Source organism: Lithobates pipiens, unplaced genomic scaffold, assembly GCF_037356315.1.
Source record: "Lithobates pipiens isolate NorthernLeopardFrog02 unplaced genomic scaffold, aLitPip1_a1.2 Scaffold_3, whole genome shotgun sequence".
NCBI classification, from domain to species: domain Eukaryota; kingdom Metazoa; phylum Chordata; class Amphibia; order Anura; family Ranidae; genus Lithobates; species Lithobates pipiens.
The window spans coordinates 190,396,673-190,420,246 of NW_027507790.1; the positions used below are offsets into that span (position 1 = coordinate 190,396,673).

Here is a 23,574-nt window from a genome sequence, read left to right on the forward strand (position 1 = left end):
TTCACAAGCCACCAAATGTAACTGTATGATGCATAGATCTGACCAAAAGAAATGTACCTTGCGCTAAAAGAACAATAAAATACAGTTAGGTAATAATCTTTAGTCTCAAAGTGAAGATAAATGTATATACTTCCATGTGGTACCATTTTCATTGTTCTATCGTACTTTGTTGAGAAGTTACAAGGCATCGTGATCATCAGACACCTCCCTCCCTTGTAGGCAAACATACTCGCCTGTGTTTAAATCTTTATTAAAACTTTAGTCAACCAGCACCTTTGTCACCTGTTTTCTAGTTCATCTAATAAAAATATATAATAATTAGCACATTTTATCTCAGAGGTCAATAATTTCCCAAAACTTGTAGACCAGTGTAATTAGATCAATAAGCGCCCGTTCACAACGGTGCGACTTGTCATACGATCTGACAGTTTAAAATCTCATGACAAGTCGCACCCTTTTTGTGCCTATGGAACTGTTCAAATCAGTGCTACTCTGACTTGTAATTTGAAAAAGGTTCCTGCACTATTTTTGGCGATTTCATGCCCAACTTGCAAAAACATCTGTGCATGAAGTCACACAGATGTTGGCAAGCCACACATGAAATCGCACTGACCGGCGACTTTAAAGTCACACTGAAGTAGCACGACTTTAAAGCCGCATTCAGTGTGAATGGGGTGTAAAGTACAAAAAAAAAAACACATTAAGTATCACAGTTCACAAAATATTGATATTCTGAGACAAAGAACACACTGAAGAAAAGTAGAACATATTTAATAAGGAAAGAGTACCTGTTGCAGTAATATACCGCATTGTTTGGATCCAACTCAACTGCCTGTGAGTAACACTCTACAGCAGCTTCATAGTTCTGTTCCTTCATGTAATTGTTACCTGAATCAGAAATATGCTTCAGTTAGAAAATCCAAAGAGAAATTTAGTTTCTAACGATTTTTTCTCTCTAAAGTTGGCTCAGGCCTGGTTCACACCTATGCAGGTTACAGTTTGCATATTCCAGATGCATTTTGCGTTTTTCAATACACTTTTTTGATCCATTGAAGTCTATGGAAGCAAAAACCAGAAAAAAAGTCCCTGGCCCTTTCCATAAAATGCATATATGTGAATGTCACCCATAGGAAACCATGTCAAATGGACTGTAGTGTATTTCTGCAAAACTGAAACGCACCAATAAATGCATAGGTGTGAACCAGGCCTTAAAGAATAACATTAAAAAAAATGTATGAAAAATAGGTAAAAAAAATATATATATATCTGAACTAAAATCCCTATGTCTACTCCATTGGGACAGATTCTGTATTCTGGATAAGCTTAAAGTTCCTTCATTTCACAAGGATTATTTGTGGTACAGGAAAAAAAAACACCATTTATTGTGCATTGTCTATTAAACATTGTAATTAACTATGGATCTTAGAAGGATTTCCTCTTTGCAACTTTTGTAAAGTGAAACTGAACTCAAAAAGTAAAGATTTCTCATGTTATAAGGAAAATGTAGTTGTGCTAATGCAGTATACTGAAAAGGTATCTTTTGTCTGCAATTCCTCCTGGAAAATAGGAGGGCTGATATTTGAGGGTACCTAGGTAGTCCTGTGCCTACAGACTCAGTTGTATATCTGCAGTGTAAAATCTAAGGCACTACAACCACTGACTGCTAGTCTCAGGAGATAGGGAGTGATATTTGTTGATATCACTACTATTCTCTTCATTGGTGTGTGACATGAGGAAGCAAAGCCCTGCCTTCAACCAAGACTGCTGCCTTCACACAGTCACAGAACACAGTCGGAGTGCAGAACAAGGCACGGTAAGTCAGTAATGAGGAAAAATCAGCTGCAGAGTACCTATGTGCAATACTGGTAACTAGGAATGAGCTCTGGCATGTTTGGATTCTACTCCAAACCCATATGAGTGAGCCCACCAGTGAGCAGTCACTGTACTGGGCCAGTCATAAATGCAATGGCGGCCCGTCCATTAAGGGCGCATGGACGCCGCCCCCTCTGTCACCCCACCCGCCTATATGTATCATTTCATAGCATGAATCTATCCATGGCCGCTACGGCCACCCCCTATTCAGGCACCCAGACCCTTTTAGGACGCCGGGCGCCTGAATTACAGCGGCAGGTACAGTGGCGGGGGAGTTTTTTAAACACCTGATTAGAGCTATAGGTTCTAAATGGCTTCAAAATAGGGTGAACTTGGAGCGTAGAGCATTGCACTCAGAGCCCACCCAGGTGTGTTAGAAAAGCAAATACATATTCGCTTTTCTAACACTGAACTGCCTCTCCGCCAATCAGGAAGCGCGTGTCTAATACCCATCACCTGATTGGCTGAAAGGACAGGCACTCCTATTGGATGCCTAGCAGGAAGAAAGAAGAGTTGCATGGAGGACACAGCTTACCGCTGCCTGACCCGCTGCCCATCCCGCAGCTCACCACCGTCCCAGGCTGCCTTATCCACCACCAAGATGGGGTAAGTGCCAGTCAGACAGCGAGTAGACGGGCTGGGGTCACAGTGGCTGTATTTGATGGGCACAGTGGCTGCATTTGATGGGCACAGTGGCTGCATTTGATGGGAACAGCGGCTGCATTTGATGGGCACAGTGAGGCTGCAATTGATGGGCACAGTGAGGCTGCAATTGATGGGCACAATGAGGCTGCAATTGATGGGCACAGTGAGGCTGCAAGAATAAAGGTAGTAGGTTGCGCTATGGAACTTATGTAAAAAATACAGGGTAGATAAAAAATATATAGGGGAAGGAAAAAATAGGTAAGAGCTGCCTCTATTACTATCCACCTGGTGGGGTGGAGAATGTTAGATGGGGAGTACTATGAATAGATCTGGCGCTATACCTATATATGAAAATATATGTTGCCAAAAACTTAATAGTGTACTAAATTAAAAGTGTTATATCAAACTGGTGTGTAAGTGCCAATGTGCAATAAATAATTCTAGTATTGAAATAAAAATATAAATATATGAACTATAAACGAAAAAGTATGTGTATAGAATATTTGTCGCGTTGGTAAGTATTTGCCAGCGTGCTGGCTATAAAATGTAAGATTAGCTTGGGTGCAATGGAAAACCTGAAATAGTGATCACTTCTTAAACTCTAGAACATGTAAATACCTTAAACTTGTGAACTGCTTAATATATTAGTGATCAATTGGATAAGAATTATACAAATAAAATATGAACCGCAAAAAAATATAACCCAGTAATTGGATTTAGAGTGCACAGATGTGACAATAAGGTCTATGCATGCAGTAATAAAATGTACAAAAAATATATGATAAATATCAGTACATCAAGTGAAACATGCCAAATATTGGGACTGAAAAAATAAAAATAAAAATTGTTTTTCAAAAATAAAATGAAAATAAAAATAAATATAAATAAAAATAAAAATAAAAATAAAAATAAAAATAAAAATGAAAATAAAAAATAAAAATAAAAATAAAAATAAATATAAAATAAAAAATAAAAAATAAATAAAAATAAAAATAAAAATTAAATATTTGTCCCGGAAAAAGTCTAAAAATATAAAAGATAAAAAGTAGACAAGCAAGAAGTCTCTAGTGCAGTGCAATTAGTGGGGGATTTCCCGTGGGTGAAGGAAGGGATGTGATGGATCCAAACTATTCTTCATGCATTGTGGACACTTCTAGGTTGTACTCTCACCAGAAAAATAACCCCGTCCGGGGTGGATCAGCCTCCACAGTATGAGCTACTGTGTCGCTCTCTGGCTTGCTTCAAAATGGGCTGCTGAGGATCCCTCGTTATTTCCAGGTGGAGTGTGCCACAGTATATATATATTAAAAGAGAGGACCATCCATAGTGTGATACCGTATAAATCAATTTATTTAAGAAGATACTTAAAACTACTCACACTTTTGGTAGGAGTAATAGCATGAATGGATACAGTATAAAGGATGCAATGTGAAAGGTATGGAAGCTGCTGGGAGCGTTCCGTTCGGCTTCCCCGCCGTCTGTAATGGAGCTGGGAGCGTTCCGTTCGGCTTCCCCGCCGTCTGTTATGGAAGTGTGTATTCGATAGGCCACGCCCTACGCGTTTCGTCACTGGGACGTCATCCGGAGCGCTCCGGATGACGTCCCAGTGACGAAACGCGTAGGGCGTGGCCTATCTAATACACACTTCCATAACAGACGGCGGGGAAGCCGAACGGAACGCTCCCAGCTCCATTACAGACGGCGGGGAAGCCGAACGGAACGCTCCCAGCAGCTTCCATACCTTTCACATTGCATCCTTTATACTGTATCCATTCATGCTATTACTCCTACCAAAAGTGTGAGTAGTTTTAAGTATCTTCTTAAATAAATTGATTTATACGGTATCACACTATGGATGGTCCTCTCTTTTAATATATATATACTGTGGCACACTCCACCTGGAAATAACGAGGGATCCTCAGCAGCCCATTTTGAAGCAAGCCAGAGAGCGACACAGTAGCTCATACTGTGGAGGCTGATCCACCCCGGACGGGGTTATTTTTCTGGTGAGAGTACAACCTAGAAGTGTCCACAATGCATGAAGAATAGTTTGGATCCATCACATCCCTTCCTTCACCCACGGGAAATCCCCCACTAATTGCACTGCACTAGAGACTTCTTGCTTGTCTACTTTTTATCTTTTATATTTTTAGACTTTTTCCGGGACAAATATTTAATTTTTATTTTTATTTTTATTTATTTTTTATTTTTTATTTTATATTTATTTTTATTTTTATTTTTTATTTTCATTTTTATTTTTATTTTTATTTTTATTTTTATTTTTATTTATATTTATTTTTATTTTCATTTTATTTTTGAAAAACAATTTTTATTTTTATTTTTTCAGTCCCAATATTTGGCATGTTTCACTTGATGTACTGATATTTATCATATATTTTTTGTACATTTTATTACTGCATGCATAGACCTTATTGTCACATCTGTGCACTCTAAATCCAATTACTGGGTTATATTTTTTTGCGGTTCATATTTTATTTGTATAATTCTTATCCAATTGATCACTAATATATTAAGCAGTTCACAAGTTTAAGGTATTTACATGTTCTAGAGTTTAAGAAGTGATCACTATTTCAGGTTTTCCATTGCACCCAAGCTAATCTTACATTTTATAGCCAGCACGCTGGCAAATACTTACCAACGCGACAAATATTCTATACACATACTTTTTCGTTTATAGTTCATATATTTATATTTTTATTTCAATACTAGAATTATTTATTGCACATTGGCACTTACACACCAGTTTGATATAACACTTTTAATTTAGTACACTATTAAGTTTTTGGCAACATATATTTTCATATATAGGTATAGCGCCAGATCTATTCATAGTACTCCCCATCTAACAGTGAGGCTGCAATTGATGTTTTTTTTTTCAGTTTATTTGCATTCCCCAAAAATTTTGAGCACCAGCTGCCACTGCATAAACGACTGAGGTATTTCCCCCTTTTCCCTATATACACCCTTTGTGTACCTGCGGCTGTCAGGGCGAGGAGTGCATGGGCTTATAATTGGCACAGTACAGGTGACAACTTCTAGGTGGGCTCCCTCACATGGGTTCCTTTGCTCATTGCATGCCTTTTTTTGGACACAGTGCTTAACATAAAAAAAAACCTACCTTCATCTTTTAGCTGTTCAGCCTTTTCTATGTCGGCTGGGGAGACTGAAGGGGATTCTGCTGGTGTCAACTCATCGTTCTGCAGAAAACAATACATTTAACATTTGGCTCCAACAGAAAGCACACAATGCATAAAAGGGTCTTCATTTCACAAACCCAAAACAAAAGAGAATGAGAGAAGGATCAAGTGGAATCTGATTTTGTTTTTAAATCCCAACTTCAGTCTAAACTTCTTTAAAGTGAGGAAGGATTAGGACCTGTGCTGTTTGTTGCCCTATTTGGGAGCTTATCCAATCACATTTATCACTGTGACATCTCTAATGCCACGTACACATGACCGTTCTGTCGGAATAAACTCTGACGGTTTTTCCGACGGAGTTCCGACAGAATTCCGCTCAAGCTTGTGTTGCCTACACACAGTCACACAAAATTCCGACCGCCAAGAATGTGGTGACGTACAACACTACGACAAGCCAAGAAAATTAAGTTTAATGCTTCCCAGCATACGTCGAATTGTTTCTGAGCATGCTTAGGAATTTTGTGAGTCAGAACTGCTACAGACGATCGGAATTTCCGATCAAAACTTTTTCCATCAGAAAAATTGAGAACATGTTCTCAATCTTTTGCTGGCTGAAATTCCGCCAGCAAAAGTCTGATGGAGCATGCACACAGTCACATTTTCCGGTGAAAAGCTCTCATCGGTCTTTAGCTGGCCGAATTTCCGATCGTGTTATGTGGCATAAGCAGAAAACAAGGGTCATTGGGACAATAATAAAAATAAATAGCTTATTAAATGATAAAAAAAATAAAAGAATAAATAAAAGCAGCTTTTGCTGCAATACTCCCCTTTATTTATTGTTTCCCCCACAGTAATTTCTTCTGTTTCCAGATGTCATCAGTCTGACAGTTAGCATCATTCAACCCACTTCTGAGCGTAGCCTATCATGGATCATGGACCTGTTCTAGACCATGACTGGACAGTAAAGAAGAAGCAGCACAGCGAAGAGCTCATCTCTCTGCCACTGATTTCTCCTCCTATCAGCATACTCATTGTAAGCCAATTAACTGACAATGATTGGCTCCTTGTGCTGCTTTCTTCCCCACACACTCATGTCCTGCTCTACAGGGACTGCTAAAGACAGAAAACAGACCACATTTTTGGTTACTTACACTGCTTGCAATAAAAAATGCATTTAAAGGTGTAGTAAGAACTGTAGAGCTGAACCAATCTGTCTTTTATATGTAGCCCAGTCTGCAGCTCTGGCAGAAAGGGGTCACTGTGTCTGTGCTGCAGAGGGGACTTTTATAGGGGCAATGATGCAGGAGACACTCCTATTGCAGAACATGGAGCAGCCAGTGTATAGCCTCCTCCATCCACTACGGGGTTCACTGAGGATATGACCTACTAGACTAGAGAGTCTGAGGAGGAGTGTGGAAGGTTGTGGGAGATGTAGTTGTCAGGAAGCAGCCCTGAAGCAAATAGATACCATGTGGAATTACAAGTCCTAGGAGGAGGGATTGCTGCAAGAGGAGAGGAGAGCAGAAGCCCAAGTTAGAGATACTGAGTCTCACACAGAGAGAGAGAGAGAGGGAAGCTACTGGTGTGGTGAGGCTGATGAAGCTGCTAAATGCCAGAACTCCCTGTGTCTCTAAATAGGGACTGAACTGTTGAACTTGCCAGCGAGCACAATGTCAGAGGAGAGACAGCTTGCAAGAAATCTGAGGCTGCGAGGAGGCTGCTGTATCTGAGTGAAAGAGGGACACAGTTGCAGCAATTCCAGAACATCATAGGATGTCCTGAATGCTGGTTGAGCCTGCTGTCTGAGTGTAAAGAAGCCGGACGCTGAGGACACTGATTGGGGTACACTTTACCATTGAGCAGAAGGATATTCTGTCACAGAGCGATGAGAGGCCACTGGCCAACCCTGCATTACACGTTGTACAAGTTTTCTGTAAGAAGTGCATTGGCAGTGCCTGCACCAGTTCTTAAAAGGCATATTAACATGAGCTCTCCACCATAACAGTGAGGCCCCAACAAGCTGCCAAGCAGAAGAAATAAGGAAACATACTACTGACTGCTGAACTGTTATTGTGGCATATACAGTATATATATACATACATACACACTCCCCCCAGTTAGTGTTGTCCCCGTAGAGGTTCAGGATAGGTTGTGTATTATAACAATTATCGTTGCTGCAGCACAATACTCCTATTACTTGATCATTGTTACTACTGTATACTGTTTAACTGTTTAGTATAATTCTTCTATCCATTTATTCATTACAGTATATTTCTTCTTTGTTTCACTTGTTTCAATGTACTTTTTTTTCTATTACAGTTGCTGCATCATTCCTAGTGTCTATGCACCTTGAGCCATCCCGTGTACATACAGAAATCTGCAGTAAACGTTACCCGTTCAACCAGGTGGGTCAGTGCATGTGGAGCTGTTTGCAGAGTCCTGGGCACAGAAACAGGGGACACAACACCCCCCCCTTGGGGGGGGGGGTAAGTACTACATAAAGCTGCCTAGAGTTTAGCTTTAAAGACCATGACTATCTCCCACCATTTGCTCCTCAGGAGGTTTGCAGGTTTGGCCAGCAACTACAATATTACATTCTTATAGTAAAACTGTGGCCAGGATATTCCAATATTTTCATGTACAAGTGATATATAAGCTTAAAAAAAAATCCCTACCGATCTTTATAGTTATAGCCTTTGTGGAGTAATTCATACTGAAAACTAAAAACAGAAGCAGTGAAGTCTTTGGGTCTTAGAACTGCGTACCTGCTCTGTGTTTACAGATTAGAAGGATTGTAGGCTGCAACCTCAATGCTGGGAGGAGGGAACTGAGCTACAGAGAGAAAAGGCTTGATACACAGGATCGGATTTTACGCAGACAAAGCATCAGACTTTTGTCCCGAAGGACGTGTGCCGTGAAACTTGTCTTGCATTCAAACAGTACACAATTGTCGGCCAACAAACACGAATGTAACGACATACTATGAGGAATTAGAGCTCTTGAGCGCCACCCTTTGGGCACCTTCTGCTAATGTCATGTTTGGTGAGCATTGATTCCGAGCATGTGTATTCTTTCAACTTTTGTGTGATGGACTTGTGTACACATGATAGGAAAATCTGACAACAGACTGTTGTCCGCCGAAAATTTACAAACCTGCAACCCAACATTTGTTGCCAGAAAGTTGGCCAACAGTTGTCTGATGGAGCGAACTAACAGTCGGATTTTAGGCAAACAGTCTGTCATCACACAATTCCTGGATAAAAATCCGATCGTGTGTACGAGGCTAAAGTGAATGTGAAACTGAGAAACTTCAGCTGAGATTTTTAATTATGAGTCAACTTGAAGAAGAATTAGTCCGAGGTGCCTAAAGCTAGACTTTTAAGTGTTACTTGCGTGTTAGGAATATAGAAATATTTAAATGTCCACTGTTGTATTTTAAAGTCAACCTGTGCTTTGCCCAAGCACTGCAAATGAAAAGGTTTACTTTAATCCCGCTGCCAGTAGTATATATTCACCTATTTTTATTCTCCCCAACTGCTCTAGTCAGCTGCCAGGACCTGGAGAAGCCACCCAGTGTAAGCTACCTGTCATTCAAGCCATAAATTACACAAAGGGTGTAGCAACTGGCCCAGAACTTTCATATGGATTAAGTCATATTCTCCTCCATATCTCAATGTACCTGCAGGAGAGCAAAGGAAAGGTCAGTGTGTGCTGCTGAGGTGGGGTGCATTGAAGTAAAAAAAAAATATTTCCTTGCACTGCATGAGTAAAACTTAAGTTGACAAATGAGAAATTAAAAGTAGAACTATAGCCAAAACTTTTTTTTTTGGTTCTTCCCCATCTGCGTACCATTGGGGAGATTTACCTTCTCTTCCTGTCTCATAGCCAAAACAGGAAGTGAGCGGAAATACCTGCACATTAAGGGAATTCCCTGGGACCCCCATGTCATCAAAACTAGTGTTCCCATTGGAAAATTTCCCTTCTTTTTCTGTTATAGGGACAGCCCAAATTTACTTTAACTTTCAATGACAATGGTAAACAGGACAAATAGAGAGGGTGAATTTCCCTAAGGGGGGCACAGACAGCAAAAAAACCTGGTGTTCTAATCCCTCTCCACTCTGTCCAAAACTAAAAAGAAATGTTTTGCCTTTAGTTATACTTTAACATGGCAGTTAACTTCTATCAATTACCCCTGCCCATACTTTGTGTATCAGAGAATTCAAATGATATTAAAAGCTTGTGGGTTTTTAAAAAATAACAAACATTTCATACTTATGTAGCGCTGGTATCCTTGTTTACTAATGTGTATTGGCAATTATAACGAAAGTCTATGGTTCCTGTAAAAAGTTCAATGCTGTGACTGTTATTTACATTGGGGAGTTGACCCTTTTACCCAGGATGCCAGGTGACCTACCCATGGACACCCTCTCTTGCATTGCATGCTGGGTAGGAGATAAAAGGACCCGGGTGGCCATCTTAGGCCTCTTGGGAACGCATGGCCTGCCTGTGAGGAAGTGGCCTATTGCCCTTGCGGAGCACAATCCTGTTCGGTTGTGTGAGTGACCTTAAGTGCCAGAGACATAGTGATCGAGTGGATTGAGAGGATCCAGTGACACTCGTTTGAGCATTGGAAGATCAGGTCCACCTGTCAGAACGGGACGGAGTGGCGGAGCTGGCTGACGCAGAAGCAAGCTGCAGACACCGGACCACAGTTACCATACCGAGCTTCCGTTCCAGTTGGTGAGCGGGTTGCTACCCACTGTTTTCTAAACCTTGCACCTAGTCAGACTTATATACAGGCCTCGCTGTGATACTTAGTCCCACGGAGGAGGGGTTCAGCAACTGACACTAGGCAGGCATAAGGCTTACTTACTATCACACCTCAAGCATTGTACTATATTTACGGAAGCAACACTAAGATCATCCTTAATTCAACTTTAACCGCTTTAACCTTGGATTACAAATTTATAAGGAGTTATCACTGCTAGTGAAGATCAGAAGATAAAGAGTACTTTAAGTGAGATCTCACGCATAGCTATAAAAGTAGGGGGAGCTCCCATATACAAATATTTTATATATATATATATATATATATATATATATATATATATTTGTAACTGTGTTATCAAAATTCATTGTCCTGTCATTCTATGTTGGGATGACAGTACAATTGCTGTAATCACCTACAGTGCCTTGCGAAAGTATTCGCCCCCTTGAACTTTTCAACCTTTTGCCACATATCAGATAAAACATAAAGATATAACATTTTTATTTTTTTTGAAGAATCACCAACAAGTGGGACACAATTGTCAAGTGGAACGAAATCTATTGGATTTTTTAAACTTTTTTAACTAATAAAAAAATGAAAAGTGGGGCGTACAAAATTATTCGGCCCCCTTGCGTTAATACTTTGTAGAGCCACCTTTTGCTGCGATTACAGCTGCAAGTCGCTTGGGGTATGTCTCTATCAGTTTTGCACATCGAGAGACTGAAATTCTTGCCCATTCTTCCTTGCAAAACAGCTTGAGCTCAGTGAGGTTGGATGGAGAGCGTTTGTGAACAGCAGTTTTCTGCTCTTTCCACAGATTCTCGATTGGATTCAGGTCTGGACTTTGACTTGGCCATTCTAAGCCCACGTACACACGGTCGGAGATTTTGCCAACCAAATCCGTCGGATTTTGCCCGTCGGATTTAGTCCGACGGATTGTGTCCGAAACTGTTGCATACACACGGTCGGGCTAAGTTGGCGAAAAATCCGATCTTTCAGAACGTGATGACGTAATTTCGTTACGATGGGACTACATTCCGGCTAGTAGCCAATAGCTTTGATGTAGGAATTTGATCTGAGCATGCGTGGCACTTGGTCCGATGAAAATGCTCTACACATGATCGGATTAGGTCCGTCCGGCCCAGTTGGTCGGGAAATATTTCCAACATGTTGGAAAATTGGGTCGGACGGAGATTCGGACAGAATCAGTCCGATGCATACCACACACAGTTGGATTATCTGACGACACGGTCCGATAAGACTCATTCCGGCAGATTCTCTGTGTACAAGGGCTTACACCTGGATAAGTTTATTTGTGAACCATTCCTTTGTAGATTTTGCTGTATGTTTGGGATCATTGTCTTGTTGGAAGATAAATCTCCGTCCCAGTTTCAGGTCTTTTGCAGACTCCAACAGGTTTTCATCCAGAATGGTCCTGTATTTGGCTGCATCCATCTTCCCCTCAATTTTAACCATCTTCCCTGTCCCTGCTGAAGAAAAGCAGGCCCAAACCATGATGCTGCCACCACCATGTTTGACAGTGGGGATGGTGTGTTGAGGGTGATGAGCTGTGTTGCTTTTACGCCAAACATATTGTTTTGCATTGTGGGCAAAAAGTTCTATTTTGGTTTCATCTGACCAGAGCACCTTCTTCCACATGTTTGGTGTGTCTCCCAGGTGGCTTGTGGCAAACTTTAGACAAGACTTTTTATGGATATCTTTGAGAAATGTCTTTCTTCTTGCCACTCTTCCATAAAGGCCAGATTTGTGCAGTGTACGACTGATTGTTGTCCTATGGACAGACTCTCCCACCTCAGCTGTAGTTCTCTGCAGTTCATCCAGAGTGATCATGGGCCTCTTGGCTGCATCTCTGATCAGTCTTCTCCTTGTCTGAGCTGAAAGTTTAGAGGGACGGCCAGGTCTTGGTAGATTTGCAGTGGTCTGATACTCCTTCCATTTCAAAATGATCGCTTGCACAGTGCTCCTTGGGATGTTTAAAGCTTGGGAAATCTTTTTGTATCCAAATCCGGCTTTAAACTTCTCCACAACAGTATTACGGACCTGCCTGGTGTGTTCCTTGGTCTTCATGATGCTCTCTGCGCTTTCAACAGAACCCTGAGACTATCACAGAGCAGGTGCATTTATACAGAGACTTGATTACACACAGGTGGATTCCTATATCACCATCAGTCATTTAGGACAACATTGGATCATTCAGAGATCCTCGCTGAACTTCTGGAGTGAGTTTGCTGCACTGAAAGTAAAGGGACCGAATAATTTTGCACGCACCACTTTTTAGTTTTTTATTTGCTAAAAAAGTTTAAAATATCCAATAGATTTTGTTCCACTTCACAATTGTGTCCCACTTGTTGGTGATTCTTCACAAAAAATAAAAATTTTATATCTTTATGTTTGAAGCCTGAAATGTGGCTGAAAAGTTCAAGGGGGCCGAATACTTTCGCAAGGCACTGTATTTACAAATATATATATAGTAAAATATACTTTGGTTAAGTACCTCGTTGTGTGGAGTATTGTTTTCTCCCAGCAGATGGAGCCAGTGGATCCTGAGAGGACAATAGAGGTATACTGTGATATATTATATTGTACTGTATTGTATTGCACCACAGCTGTGTCAAGGGGACTGAGGCAAGTTAGTGGGGTTTTGTTACTAGAGTGCAGGCCCAAATCAAACCAGCCTCCTTTGGGGGTCAGTGCTACACTTACGTACTCTGTGTCTCCCGCCTGCGCTCCTGGCCCCCCCTTGCCGAGTTCCCTATAGAAAGCCATTTGCTATGGGGGCACTTGCATGTGCTTGCTCCCGAGCCCCTTCTCTGTGTTCATAAGACACACAGTGTTGCAGCTTGGGCCCCATCCCCTGCTCCCTCCTCACTGGCTGTGATTGACAGCAGCCAATGCGGAGGGAGAGACCCCAGAGAGCCGCCACTCTCATGCACATCACCGGATCAAGATGAGGCTCGGGTAAGTATGCTACACACAGAATATAAAAAACCTTCAGCCTTTACAACCACTTACAACCACTTTCAATATTTGAATTTTTTTCACGGTGAAAAAGATTTGTTTTATTAAGAATATACAAACAATGATCAAATAAACAACTTTGGTACAGAGCATATACCAAGTGATAAGTATACATCGTCCATCTTATATAGAGGTTGTACAATCACAGGTAGCATATTTATAGCTGTTTTGGAATTCCGAGTTCAATGTATCAGTCATTTTTGCAATGTATCCTTATTGACTCCCGGCAGGCCATCCCGGAAAAGTGGGGGGGAGAGAGGGAGTGGGAGAGGACAAGGCAGGAAAGAGAAGGAGACGAAGGGGAAAGAGAGGGGAGAGGGGAAGGAGAGGAATAAGGGAAGGGGGGGGGAAGCTGCCATAGAAGGACTCAGGAGTATCGTACCTGGTCTCCTGTGTATCCCCAATATCTCAAGGTGTCCAGGGTAACCAAATGCCCTCAAATTTCTTAGGGCACTTCCTGCTTAGATATGTAAATTTTTATAATTATGGGGCCTTATTTATAATGTCTTCCCATAAAGCCACCGTGGGGGGGGATGTGGAAGTCTATCTAAGGAGAATGGCCTTCTTGGCATAATAAAGTAAAAACGCTACCAGGAGTTTGGAGTAGCATGGCCTCTGATCGTCCTCTTGAATGCCAAGAAGAGCCAGCTCTGGGGACTGGGCCAGGGACAGACCAAGACGCTCATTGATGTTTTCGAACACTGCAGCCCAGTAGCTGGCCCCAGCAGGGCAGCTCCAGAACATATGGTAGAACGTCCCTGTTTCCCTTCGACATCTAGTGCAAGTGGGGTCTCTCTGTGGGTACAATCTGTGCAGTCGCTGTGGAGTGTAATATACCCTATGTAGAAATTTTGGCCTGGATCACTTGGTCTAAAGATGAGATCACCAGTCCCAAGCTTCCCTCAAAACAGTTGTTCCAGTCCTCTCTCTCTCCGGTGTAGGAATGTCAGTTCTCCAGGCCTCCCACAATCTCTCCAACTTGGGAGAGTCTACACTAAGTAACGATACATAAAGGGATGAGAAAGGCTTGGAAAGTGAATCCTGAGCTAAGAGCTCCTCTATGGGGTCCATAGAGAGGGTCGTAGTCTCCGGAAGCTGTGCTCTTGCCGCATGGCGTAACTGATGATAACAGAAATACATCCACCTTGGTAGACTAAATCTAATGGAGAGGTCTTTATAGGACAGCAATCTTCCAGCTGGCATGATGTCACCCAACGTCCTCACCCCATACCTTGCCCATACCTTCGGGTTCGGCACGGTTCGGAAATGTGGGAACCCAGGGTTCCCCCACAGTAGCTGTCGGGGGGGCGACCACACACCTGGTTTAAGAAACCGTTTCCTGGCCATCACCCACACCCTAAGCATTGTCTTAGTTGGGAGTGGAAGTCCGGGGTATGCCCCACCTACCCTACCCACCAAGATCCCGAGGTATTTGAATTCGGTAACCCATTTAAGCTGAGTATCTGCCGCTGCAGTTCTCGACCCCGGGTCCAGAGGAAAAAGGACAGATTTGATCCAATTTATTCTGACCCCAGAGAAGCGGCCAAATTCATCAAAAATCTCCAAAGCAGCCCGCAAAGAGGAGTCCGCATCATGTAAGTATAGCAGGTCATCATCAGAGTGATGCTTTCTCCTTCAGGGGGCCGATCCGTAGTCCCTCCGCCCTTCCAGATGCCCGCAGGGCCCCAGCCAGAGGCTCCAGCGCCAGTGCAAAGAGAGAGGGGGAGAGGGGGCAGCCCTGGCGGGTACCATGCCACAACTGGAACCCCTCCGACAGCCTACCCTTGATCCGCAAGCGAGCCCTGGGGCGTCTTTAAAGCAGCTGCAGCCAACTCAGGAAACGGGGACCAAAGCCATATCTGCTCAGCACTTCCCAGAGGTATCCCCATTCCACTGAGTCGTATGCCTTTTCAGCATCCAGTGAGGCTATGACTCTGGCCCAGCGTTATCATGAGGGATCGTTAAATTCAAATGCAACTGCCTCAGATTGATATCGGCGCCCTTACTGGGCATAAACCCTGTTTGATCGACATGGACAAGTTCCTCCAGGACCTGTGCCAGCCGATTTGCCAATACTTTGGCCAGAAATTTGGTGTTGACATTAAGCAAAGAAATCGGACGGTATGACGCACAGTTCTCAGGGTCCTTACCCGGCTTGGGCACAATACTATAATCGCTTCCGACATGGAGTCCGGGAGCGACCCCGCCTCCAGAGATCGGCCAAACAGGGCTGTCAGTTTAGGGGCTATCAATTCCTGATAGGTGAAATAAAATTCTACAGGGATTCCATCTGCATCGGGGGACTTTCCCGCCTGCAGCTGGGAAGATCCACTCCGTCCAGGAAGGCCAGCAGGTCCGATCTGTCATAGTCCCCCCTGGTTGAATATAGGGAGCTATAATAGCGCACAAACCTAGCCAGGATTATCTCTGACTCCGTGATGGGAGCCCCCCCCCCATCCCTGACCCTTCCAATATGAGCGCTGGCAAAATGGCCCCGGGCTAAATACGAACGTAGTTTCCTGTTTTTATCCCAATACTCAAAGACTCTCTGTGCGTTACTCAGCATAGATTTCTTAAGCCGCGTACACACGGGCAGACTGTCTGGCCAACTTAGTCCGTCGAAACACATTTCAGCGGACAGTCCGCTCGTGTGTGGGCTTCAGCGGACTTTTTCAGCGTGCAGTCTGGCGGACTAAGTATTTCGGAATTTCCGTAATATTGTCCGTCAGACTTTGGTTTCAGCGGACAATCCGCTCGTGAGTAGGCTAGTTCGACGGACTAAGTATGGTGCATGCTCAGAAAGGATTTACACGGCGAAAGGTTGCATTGCTGTGTATTGGACTTCCTATTTCTAGTCCCGTCGTACGTGCTGTACACGTCATCGCGCAAGCTTTCGACGGACTGTTATGCATCCGTGTGTGGTCAAGTCCGTTCATTCGAAAGTAGGACTGTCCGTCGGATTGTATGACGGACTAAGTTGGCCATACAGTCCGCCCGTGTGTACGCGGCTTTAGTCATATCAATCCTGTGGAGCTCAACCGCCCTGAGCGCAACCTGCCACTCCCCATAATTGAGGGGTGTAGGATCCTCAGTGTGCCTGCCCTCCTTTTCTCTAAGTACCTCCTCCAGTGACCACACAGATTGTTTGCGACTCCCAGAAATTTGGGAAATGTATTCGCCCCTCAGCCACCCCTTGAATGCGTCCCAGGCCACCAAGGGCTCTGTTGAGTCTGCATTCTCCAGCCAGTAACGGCACAAGGCCTCCGGCATATCCTCCTGGACCTTGATATCTGCAAACCAATACCCCGACAACCTCCACAGTCTCTCCCCCACAGGGAGTCCTAACGACACCCTGAGAAGAAGGGGGGGCGTGATCAGAAACCCCCCTGGGCAGAATTTGCACGTTCGCTACCCGCTGCAGCATAGCCTGCGTAACAAACCCCAGGTCTATGCAGAGAAAGTGCGGAACCTAGAGGAATGACAAGTGAACTCTCTGCCCGAGGGGTTAAAATGACACCAGACATCCATCAGCCCAAAGGTGTTGGCCCATTGTGCCAGGTTTGGTGCTCTTCGGGTAGACCGGTGGAGCCTATCCAGAGCCGGGCCCTGAGCCATGTTATAGTCCCCTATCAACAAAACATTTTGTATCCCATATTGTATGACCGTTTTCATAATGTCAAACAGGAGAGCGGTATCCGCAGGTGGAGGTATAAACCTACCAATACATATTCCACATTAGCTATGGTAACATACATAATAATGAACCTACCCCCCGGATCTGTCTTCATCTCATGGGGTTGGAATGGAAGGGACCTGTGGATTAGCGCACTCACCCCCCTGGAGTAGCTTGAATATGTGGCATGATAGTGTTGACCAACCCATGCTCTTCTAAGACCAAGCACATGTGATCCCACTAGGTGGGTCTCCTGCAATATGCAGATATGAGGGGTATATTTTTTCAGAAAATTAAACACCAACGAGCGCTTGATCGCAGAATTCAGGCCCCTGACGTTCCAGGAGAGAACAGAAAAGTTAGCCATAGGGGGTGTCAGATTAAAATGTGTCCCAGGATTTAGTCCCCCAGCTTGCCCTCCCAGGGATCAGAAACCCCACCGTAATAAATGGCCAGTCGTCCCCAGACATAAAAACCACGGGGCTCGTAGTTCTTCTGGGGCTGAGCCGCTTACCAGGACCAGGTATTTTAGACTGTAATTGTACAAGTAAACCGTGAAAAAAAAAAAATGAAACATAAACAAAACCATAACAGGTCAACGACGGCTGACCTCCTTTACCCCGCAATCTGGAGTCCTGCATAATTCCCCCCCCAAAAAAACCCTCTAGTCCTTTAGAGTAACCTACTCAGGGAGGCGTTCACCAGAAAACCAGGGGGACGCAGTCACCCCCTCTCCTCAACTATACAGAGGGGGGACCACAATCCCAGCCAGCCACAGGCGCATCTAGCCCCCCCCCCCCCCGTAGGAGTTGCTAGAGAACAATAGCCACTGTATCAAACATATAACTGTCCAATTCGCGTGGCTCAACCGAAGACCCCATAGCCAAGTAGCCGGGATGTATGCGGCTCCAATCAGTCTTATGGGGTAGTTCACATGGGTCCAGTAGCAAAGGCAGATGAGGGGGGGCAAAGCCCTAGTAGTGCAGCATATCCGGGGCCATTAAAACTAACGGGCACCAGAGATCAATGTCCAGGACCCTGCAGCCCCCTGACATCCCTCCCCCCACTAACCATCAAAGCCAGGGGACAGAAAGAATAACCCCCTCCATAAACATCAGCCACCTTACCCGGCCCCGCATTCAGACAGTCACCTCCGTCCCTCCAAGCAGTGAGAAGGCCATCCAACTATTAAGGCAGGTAGTGTCTCTAACCACGAGGCAGCATCTCTGGGATTAGTGAAAAATCTGACAGTCTCACCGTCGACCACCCGGAGTTTCGCTAGGGAAAAGGATGCTGTACTTGATCTCCATAGCCCTTATGGTTGCCTTGACCGCGTCGAAGGATCTGCGCTGTTTCTGGGTCTCCATTGTGTAGTCTGGAAACAGGAGCAGCCTGGAGTTGTGGTAGCTGAGCTCCTTTGTCAGCCTCACAGCTCTGAGGACTTTGTCTTGGTCCTGAAAGTTCAGCAGGTGCAGGATCAGGGTGCGCGGGGGGGGGGGGGGGCTCCGGCCGGGCCCCATTGTGGCGGGAGCCTGTGAGCTCTTTCCACTGTAAAATATGGGGACAGCTGCGCCCCTGGGAGCAGGGATCGAAGGAGGTATTCCACAAATACGGTTGGATTCTGCCCCTCTGCCCCCTCCGCCAGTCCCACTATCTGCAGGTTGTTGTGCCTGCTGCGATTCTCAGCGTCCTCTGCGAGATATTCGAGGGTCTTGACCTTATTTTGTAGGGTCCGGATCGCCACTGAGTGCTCCTCCACTGCATCCTCCACCCTCCACCTGACCGACTCACTGCTCCGCCACCCCCAGCCTCACGCGAATCTTGACCAGGTCTTGCCTAAACAGGCTCACCTCAGTCTGGACAGCCTCCATCTTCCCCGTCAGCGCTGTCTGACATGCTGCGATAGCTGCCATCACTTCAGGTATGCCCGGGAGAGGCAAGGTGTCAGTCTCCACCGGCGTGGTCTGTGTAGCCATATTGGAATGGCCGCGTGGGCCTCCCGCTCCACGTGTCACCGGAATGTCTAGCACTGGCTCCCCTGGGGGAAACCGGAGTCTCCTGCCTCCTTTATGTCCAGCCGAGGATCGGGACAGCATAGGGGGGTCAGACGGCCAGCCCCAAGTTAATTTAATAACTGAATTAAATACAGATAATTTCGAGCTTGCAAGGTTTTAAATAAGTTAATAATGATTTAAGATTTTTTTTTGTGTCATAAGAATAACAGATCGAACGTTTTATTGTACATAGGGTCCAAGGAGAAAAACATCAAAGCCCATAAAAATGTAACCTAATACATTAAATCCTTCAGAATGATTTTGCTTCTAGCAGTTAAGAGGGCAAACTCTTATCCTTTCAAATAAAGCAACAAGCTTTGACGTCTTAAGATTTCCCTGGAGGTTGCCAACAAGAAAACCTGGGGCTCTGTGGATGTGATCAAGATTAATTAGATAATCAAATGTTAAAATTAGATGTTTGACTAACTGTGAAATGTTTCCAACTTATTCCTGTTGGAATAAGGCAGTTTTAATTAGACTCCCACTGCTGGTCATATTTGTAATAGGTAAAAATCTAAAAGGCCATATCTATGTTTTTATGTATAGTTACACAAAAAAGAAGAGAACTGTAAGTTACACAAGGACTTTATATAAAGGGGACCAAATAATCTGTCCCGGACAATTAGGTCCCTACAATAAAATATTGAATACCAGGCCTATTACTCTTTTCCCTTGTACATACGGTCGGATTTTCCGACAGGAAATGTTGAATGTGTGCTTGTTGTCGGAAAGTCCGACCGTGTGTATGCTCCATCGAATATTTCTTGTCGGAATTCCTGCCAACAAATGTTTGATAGCAGGTTCTCAAATTTTCCACCAACAAAACTTGTTGTCGGAAAGCCCGATCGGGTGTACACAAGTTCATCGCACAAAAGTTCACGCATACTCTGAATCAAGCAGAAGGAGCCACACTGGCTATTGAACTTCCTTTTTCTCAGCTCATCGTACGTGTTGTACATCACCGTGTTTTCACATTCAGAGTTTTTGGCCAACATTTGTGTGACCGTGTGTATGCAAGACAAGTTTTAAGCCAACATCCTTTAAACAAAAATCCATGGTTTTGTTGTCGGAAAATCCGATCGTGTGTACGTGGCATTTGTCTTCCCAAAGCAGAAGAGGCATCCTATTTCAGAAAATACACATATACTTTAGATAATGGGGTGAATTATATCTTCAGACTTGACTACGACAAACTGCACCTATTCAAGACCAATCACTAAGTAAATATTTAGATTTCATAAAAAATACAATATGAAAAATGTCAGGTAGTGTTTAGGGCAGCCAATCTTCGCCACCATTTGTAACAATAGAATTAACCTCAATGATCTTTAAAGCCCATGTTTCTGATCGCCCTACTCCACAGCGGTAATCTTCTGGTGGTTAACATGGGTCAAAAGGACCTGTCATATGCACTCGTCAGCAGTAATAACTATGTCTGACCTCTCTGCCCTCCTCCTCCATTCAAAGAAGTTCTACAGCTTTCATGAATGAAAAGCAATCTATGAATGGATGAGGCAGACCTTTGCAAAAAAAAAACAAAGAAATTCCCAGCTCAACTTACAGACGAGCCTGCTAACCAACTGAATTATCCTGTCTAACAGTATGTGTTAAAAACAGGGGTTTCGTTTTGCAAATACATGTGTAAGCTACAGAATCCAATCAAGGCAGTCCAGTATTTTCTGTATTCCTAACTCAAAATTTTGAGAGCCTCCACAGTGAAAGCACATGCATTATAAAGTATAGGCAGAGGGCAGGTGAGCCTGGAGGGAGCCCACCACTCCTTAAAGGCACTAGAGTGCACTGGACATCCAACATATAGCACCATGGCAGCAAAGTCCAGCGTCCAGTATGTCCCCTCACCAATGTTTGAACAGTACAAATAAATGGCCACTGCCCTCACCTATAACTGGCTTTTGCGGCAAGGAGCATATGAAAGGGCAACGCATGCAAAACAAAACCAAAGAAATTCCCAGCTCGGCTAACCAACCGAATTGTCCTGTCAGAATGCGTTAAAAACAGGGCTTTATTGCAAATATATGCGCAAATTTCAGAGCACCCGTCTCCTTGTTTACAGGGGCCCTGAGGCTCAGCTTCCACTGACTGGCACAATGCGAGCCACTGTTAAGACTTGAGACTGTGTTCAGGGGTTGCTGGCACCTGCTTCTACTGCCTTATCACTGGTCTCACCATTGAGGAGAAACCCCCGTTTTCCCTATCTGCTTACTATACCGAAACCGATTATCTGGGTGTCATGAGGGATTAAAACTTTGGAGGATGTCACCAGGGGAGACGAGCTGTTACAGTTTTCAGATCTAAAACAGAAATTTGAGCTTCCAAATCTCTATCATTTTTAGTTACCTCCAATTGCACCATGCTTTCATGTCCCAATTTGGCTCCACTAAGCTGCATCTCAGGTCTTCAGCTCTGGAAAATATTCTATTGGATGACTCCATGAAAAAAATGCTATCTGAATTATATAAGATGCTGTTTCCTATATTGCCTCCTTCGGTGAAAAATGTAGGGAGCTATGGGTGGAGGAGGTCCCAGATTTGGGTGCAGAGGAGTGGGACGATATGTGGAGCGTTCCTTTTACTCACTTAGTATCTGCTAGATATTGATTAATTTAAATTTAAATTCCTGCACAGGATCTACTACACCCAAGGCAAGTTATCTAAAATCTACATGGTGTGTCAGCTGAATGCTGGCGTTTTTCACAGTCTCCAGTAGAGGTCGACCGATATGGGTTTTTCGCTGGCCGATGCCGATATTTAGAAATCATGGCGGCCGATGGCCGATATATGATGCCGATTTTTTTAAGCCGATATGTTAGGCCGATTTATTTTATTTTATTTGTTTATTTATTTTTTATCCCCCTTCATCTCATAAAACCTAACAGACACTTTTCCCTCTGGGGCGTTTTTTAAGGTGCTTTTGGGCTAAAAATAGCGCCTGTAAAGTGCCTGCAAAATGGCTCCCCTGCAGTCTGTGTGAAAGACCGAGTGCTTTCACACTGAGGCGATGTTCTGGCAGGATGTTAAAAAAAAAGTCCTGCAAGCAGCACGTTTGGAGTGGTGTATACCGCTCCTCCACCACTCCTGCCCATTGATATTAATGGGCACCACTGCCAAAGCGCATACAATGCGATTTGGCAGCGGTGCTTCACGGGCGCATTTAACCTCTTTTTCGGCCGCTAGCTGGGTTATATGCACCCCACTAGCAGCCGAATAGCACCGCTAAAATGATGGTAAAGTGCTGCTGAAACTAGCAGCATTTTACCATCAACGCCTGCCCACTCCAGTGTGAAAGCAGCCTATAAAATAAACAGGTAGTCAAAACTTTTGGACGAAAAAAATGGGATAACTTTACTGTTTTAGGTTTTTTTTGTTCTTTTTTAAAATCATTTTGTGTATTTTTTTTCCCCAAAAAATTGCATTTGAAAGACCTCTGCGCAAATGCCATGTGACATAAAATATTGCAAGAACCTCTATTTTATTCCGTAGGATCTCTGCTAAAAATATATATATAATTTTTTGGGGGTCTAAGTGATTTTCTGGCAGAAAATACAGGACCTTTACTTGTAAGCAACAAGTGTCAGAAAAGATTTAGTCTTTAAATGGTTAAACTGAGAACTCTACACACAGAGATGAGTTCATTCATTCAAGTGATCTTTTTGCTCTTTTCTTGGCAGACTGCCCAGAGAGGAGGAAAGTCTCTTCTATGAAGACACAGGCAACTTACACTGACTTCTATCACAGAAGTCATTTCCAAGTCCCGCTGTTCTAAATCGGCCTTTTTATCAGCTCAATCGGCCGATGCCGATTAATTAAAAAATGGCAAATATCGGCCGATATATGTTAATAGTGTAATACCGTTCTATAAAGCAACATACCTGAGCAGAAGGTGTTCTAAGAAATTTGACAAAGTCAGGAATATTTGGTTAGACAGTGATCTTTCAATAGCCTAATAACTATATGGATTCCATTGTGAAGGAGGAGGTTATCTGCATGGTGATGGAGATGGAGCCTATAGGGCTCTGTCATTCCTGTACTACTTTTGGGGCTATTCTGGGATTGCCTGCTGCTTTGATATATGTATATGGAGATTATTGCTGGTCTTGTTATTATAGGGACTGTGAAGTCATTATATTAATGTCTATGTTATGATGTTGGAATACTTACCCTTTTTGTTTTTAGGGGATTTGCATCCAAGTGGGTGGATTTGTCCACAGGGTGGTGCACATGGATTGGGGGGGGGGGGGGGGTTAGGTCTTTTCAATGATTCCCGCCCCGCATGGCGAGGTTGTTTACTTTTTGTTTGTGTACTATGCAGAACATTAATAGAAAGAAATTTGCAAAGAAAAAAAGT

General features: G+C 43.7%; 1 protein-coding gene across 2 annotated transcripts in view; it reads right to left on the reverse strand.

Annotated features, from left to right (window-relative positions):
* SGTB (small glutamine rich tetratricopeptide repeat co-chaperone beta) overlaps positions 1-23,574 on the reverse strand; it is a 114,381-nt gene that overhangs the window by 38,074 nt on the left and 52,733 nt on the right. For both annotated transcript variants that reach the window (XM_077462644.1, XM_077462643.1), the window contains exons 4-5: positions 5,657-5,735; positions 789-888 (exon numbers count right to left, since the gene is read on the reverse strand). In XM_077462644.1, the coding sequence (XP_077318770.1) occupies positions 789-888; positions 5,657-5,735 (179 nt within the window). The remainder of the gene's footprint in view (positions 1-788; positions 889-5,656; positions 5,736-23,574) is intronic.